Raw genomic sequence first — 4,988 nt, forward strand, 5'->3', positions numbered from 1 at the left:
CTGACCCGCCCAGCCAGCCATCAGCTCCGTCTGGGGTCTGAACCCCCAGAGCCTTCGACCAGCCGCCCCAGCCGGGCCTGCCCTTCCGGCTGGCTCCCTCCCCGCACTCTCCAGGCCCTGAGAATGACATCTGTGTGTTTGCCGCGCCCTCTCTGCCGAAAGATTAATAAATCATTTCTGTGCCTTTAGCAAACTTCCTGTGTTGCTCTTAAAAAGGGATCATCCACCTTCCCGGACCACAAGGTTAAGGTAACCCCGCTAGGTAACCCCGATAGGCCCGCTGCGGGGCAGAGCGACAGAGAGAGAGAGAGTGAGGGCGAGGGCGAGGTAAGCACGCCCCCGGGGGCCCTGGGTTCCCCGGCTCGTCTTGCATGGCCTCGCCAGCTCCGGTGTCTTCTGACAACATAAATCCTTGCGTTGGGGGTGATGGCTTCGGAGGCCTCCTCTGCCAGGAGCCTGGAATCACGCCTTCCTCCCGGGTCGCAGAGGGCCTCTCTGGGGCTCTCCCTCCCCTCCCCCAGCAGTGACCGGGGCTTGGTGGCCAGGAGGTGGCGGAGCTGGTGGCGGGCAAGGCCGGTGGGGGGAATGTCCGGGCAGCTCAGCTCTCCTCTGGCTGCCTGGCGGGACCCGTGGGGGCACCTGGAGGTGGGGGGTGGCATCTTAGGGTCTGTCCTAAGGGCCTGAGGTGCCCCCACCCCACCCCATGGCCACGGCAGCACTAGTGATGGAGGCTGTGGCCGTGAGGGTCAGTGGCAGCTGGTGGCCAGCGCCTTCAGAAGGTGGGCCTCTGGACAGCTGCCCACCTGGCAGCTGGTCAGCTGAGCTTCCCGGGCACCAGGCGGCCCGGAGGTCAGGGTCCGAGGCCTTAGGGGGCGGGGGTTGGAGGGGCCCTTGTCCAGCCGACTCTCTGCTTCTGCTGCCTTCGGGTCGTTTCTTCTCAGCTCTGTCCACAGCCGTGTTCTTTCGGACCTGACGCTGGGGGCCGGCCCGGGAGCGCTCACGGGCTGTCCTGTCCCTGCAGGGCCCCTTGCTGCGCTGGCTCAAGGTGAACTTCAGCGAAGCCTTTATTGCCTGGATCCACATCAAGGCGCTGCGAGTGTTCGTGGAGTCCGTGCTCAGGTGCGTGTTGAGGGGGCGCCTCTGGGGGTGCCCGTGCTCCCGCCTTCTCTGGCCCTCCAGCCTCCACGGGACTGGCCTGACCCTCTCTCCCTCTGCACCTCCGGGATCCTGGGAACGTGCTCTTGCTTTCCGGGGCCCACAGCCCCCCAGCTCCATTGCCCCTGCTATACCGTGGTCCTGCAAGCCTGGAGGCAAATATCATGCTGCTCTTTGCTGCGAGCTCTGGGCCACCCCTCTAAGGCAGCCCCCCAGAGCCCCGGACTCTCTCCGGTCCCTGCATTTATTTTTTTTTAATTTTATTATTATTATTTTTTTTGCTTTTTGAGTCACACCTGGCAATGCACAGGGGTTACTCCTGGCTTTTTTTGCACTCAGGAATTACCCCTGGCCGTGCTCAGGGGACCATATGGGATGCTGGGATTTGAACCCGGTCGGCTGCATGTAAGGCAAACGCCCTACCCGCTGTGCTATCTCTCCAGCCCCAGCCCTGCTTTAATTTAATTTAATTTTTAAAATTTTTTGCTTTTTGGGTCACACCTGGCAATGCTCAGGAGTTACTCCTGGCTCTGCACTCAGGAATCACCCCTGGCGGCGCTCAGGGGACCATATGGGATGCTGGGAATCGAACCCGGGTCGGCCGCGTGCAAGGCAAACGCCCTACCCACTGTGCTATTGCTCCAGCCCCTGCTTTTATTTTTTAATTGGTTCACTGAGGCGACTGTGAGAACCAGCTGAGCACAGACACAGGCGCCCCCTGTGATTTGCACACCAGCATTCCGGCATGGGTGGGCACTCCTCCGTTTGGCTTTCTGCTTTTGGTGCCGTTTCTAGATGTGCATAATTTTTATTCTTTTTTTTTTTTAGCTCCCAACACCAGTTGGGAGGTCCAGAGTCTCCAATGCAATGGTGATTTTTTAGCCAGCTGGGCAGTTGGTTCAGCGCAGGGGTGCGAGGACGCTGCTCAGGCCCTATGGGAACGTCAGGGCTGTGTCCGGGATGCTCGGAGACCATGTGGCACTGGGAGTCGAATCCCAGTCGGGCATATGCTGGACTGAGGCCCTAACAGCAACATTATCTCTCAGCCCATACTTCATTATTATGAAAAGGGAATCAAAGAGGAAAAAGTGGTTTCCCTCCCAGCAGTGCCCAGGGCCTGGGCCACAGCCAGCCTGGCTAAGCTGGCCAGTGTGTAGACGGTCAGGCTGTTAGGATCCCCCCAGGACACCCAACCGGGGCTTGGGGGCTGGCAGGGGATGGGGTGGGGAGTGTGCAAGTGCTGGAATCGAACTTGAGCTGCCGCCTCTCCAGCCTAGGACTTTGTTTGTTTGTTTGTTTTTGCTTTCTGGGTCACACTTGGCAATGCACAGGGGTTACTCCTGGCTCTGCAATCAGGAATTACTCCTGGCAGTGCTCAGGGGACCATATGGGATGCTGGGAATCGAACCCAGGTCGGCCCTGTGCAAGGCAAATGCCCTACCCGCTGTGTTATCTCACTCCAGCCCCAGGACTTCATTTTTGAAGGCCTTTTTGCTGCTCTTTGGAACATGGGCTGTCACGAAAGCTGGTTCCAACCTTTTCTAGAAGCTTCTCTGGTTTGCTCTGCCCTTACCTGCTGGCTCATCCAGCTCGAGGGCCCTGTGGTGGGCTCCGCCTCTGCCCATTGCTCTGAGGGCTGCCTCGGGATCCTTCCTGGCCACCCGCCTTGCCTGTCACCCCCAGCTCTCCTTCCCTGCCCGTTTCCCAGCCGTTGCATCTGCCTGGCTTAGGCATTACCCAAACACCCGACCTTTAATGATGCCAGTGGTTCCCCAGGCTTTTTAGCTCTGGGCCCCCGACCTCGGCTGTGGGTAGCTGAGATACCCCTGCCTCTCCCTCTCCTCCCTCCCTCCCTCCCTCCCTCCCTCCCTCCCAAGACCTGTCCTGTTCTCCTGCCACGGTTTTCTCCCTCCAGCTCACCTGGCTCTCACTTGCTTCATTGCTTATAGTTCATCCCCTCGAGGCTGTCAGTGCTTGGCTTTGTCTGAACACACATCAGTGCTGGCCTCGGCTCCTGTGTCCTTCTGTTAGAACACGAACCTTGGCATTGGGTTGGGGTTTACTCCAGCTAGAATAGAGTACTCGGGCCACATGCAGTGTGGACGGGGCAACCTGCCTGCCTTCTAGAATGGTGGTCTCAGCCCAATACGCCATCACCTCTCCCACCGAGGGGGTGCCAGAAAGGAGCAGGAGGGAGTGACCAATGAGTCCGAATGCAAAGCTAAGGTTTCAGACGTCCCAGGGATGGGCCACAGGATCATTGGTGGAAGAGAGTGTAGTGGCTCAAAGGATGGTTGGGTGACAAGGTACTGGTTACTCAAATTTGGAAATGAGCTGAAGGAACTGAAATTCTTTTTTTGTGTTGGTGCGGGGAGTCCAACCCAAGTCTCCTGCACGCCAGACACACTGTTCCACTGAGCCATGTTCCTAGCCTCTGAAGTTTTATTATTTGGGGAAGGGAGGTTGCATGTACCCGGATGTGCTAAGGGATCACTCACTGTATAGTGTTATGGATTGAACCTGGGTCAGCGGCATGCAAGGCAAGCGCCTTTAGCCTTTAGCCTGCTGTACTCTCTCCAGTCCTTGCAGTTCTGATTTTTAATCAGAAGACACAAGGCTACGGTTGAGGGAGGCAGAGAAAGGCCCCGCAGTCAAGAGATGAGGTGGGCTATGCGGTTCTTAAGCCTGAGGCTGCAGGCGAGGCTCCTCCCCCATGACCTCAAGGCTACATGGGGGGGCACAGGGTGCTGTGCCACCGTAAGTATAGCCGCCAGCAATTAGTTTTAAATGTACTTTGCACACAGAGCATATCTAGCATCATTTTTGTCCACTCAAGCTCAGCAAAAGGAATCTGTAAGATGATAAACGCGATCGTTGGCTTTTTTAAAAGATGGAGAAAAACATTTTTTCCCTTTCTGATGGTGCTGGGTTTGAACACAGGCTCACATATGCAAGGCAAGCACCTTGTACCGAGTCACATCTCTGGCCCTGGCCTTGGACCCTCTGTTCATCCTGTCATACCTATTCATCATACACGGATAACTTTTTAACTCGGTGTCAAAAGGTGATCATGATTAGCAGTGGGGTGGCAGGGTTTGAAATTTTCTATCCAGTAAGATCTTGTCATTGGCCTCACTACTGACCTGACACAGTAATATTTTTTTTCAACTCAGTTTGATTTCTTAGTATGTTAGCTGAAACTTGCCGTTCTTACTTGAGCCTTACCCCCACGTCTTGTCTGTCTGAGAAGGTATGGCCTACCAGTGAACTTTCAGGCCGTGCTCCTGCAGCCTCACAAGAAATCCTCCACCAAGCGCCTCCGAGAGGTTCTGAACTCCGTCTTCAAACATCTGGATGAAGTTGCCGCTGCCAGCATCTTGGATGTACGTATGGGATCCAGGAACCACTGCTCTCTACGTCCCTTTCACTTGGGGGAAGGCTTCCCTGAGATGGTCTTTGGAAACCTACACTTCCTCACTGTCAGAGGGGAGCGGGGAGAGCTGTGTGAGGGGACAGGCTGGCTGCTGAGGGGCAGAAAATGGGCTAGAGCTTGGAGAACCTTAAGGCACAGGGAGTGTGCCGGGGCTCTTAAACATCACCCGTCCTCTTTCGCAGGCATCTGTAGAGATTCCTGGATTGCAACTCAACAATCAAGACTATTTTCCTTATGTCTACTTCCACATTGACCTTCATCTCCTGGACTAGAAGGACGAATTGAAACCAGATCTTTCATAGTCACGCAAACTACCAGATGCTTCTTTCCCAGCACTAGAGAACAGGTTACTAGGACTGTCCTACACAAGTTAGAGTTTTAGAGAAATGGCTCACAAAAG

The 4,988-nt window shown here is 55.8% G+C and overlaps 1 protein-coding gene across 3 annotated transcripts in view; it reads left to right on the forward strand.

Annotated features, from left to right (window-relative positions):
- ATP6V1C2 (ATPase H+ transporting V1 subunit C2) overlaps positions 1-4,860 on the forward strand; it is a 60,236-nt gene extending 55,376 nt beyond the window's left edge. For 2 of the 3 annotated variants that reach the window (XM_055122458.1, XM_055122457.1), the window contains 4 exons: positions 190-327; positions 1,022-1,119; positions 4,406-4,538; positions 4,771-4,860. In XM_055122458.1, coding sequence (XP_054978433.1) covers positions 190-327; positions 1,022-1,119; positions 4,406-4,538; positions 4,771-4,860 — 459 coding nt within the window. The remainder of the gene's footprint in view (positions 1-189; positions 328-1,021; positions 1,120-4,405; positions 4,539-4,770) is intronic. The other variant, XM_055122459.1, reaches the window with a different exon arrangement.
- Positions 4,861-4,988: the final 128 nt, after the last annotated feature.

Source organism: Sorex araneus, chromosome X, assembly GCF_027595985.1.
Source record: "Sorex araneus isolate mSorAra2 chromosome X, mSorAra2.pri, whole genome shotgun sequence".
In the NCBI taxonomy this organism is placed as follows: domain Eukaryota; kingdom Metazoa; phylum Chordata; class Mammalia; order Eulipotyphla; family Soricidae; genus Sorex; species Sorex araneus.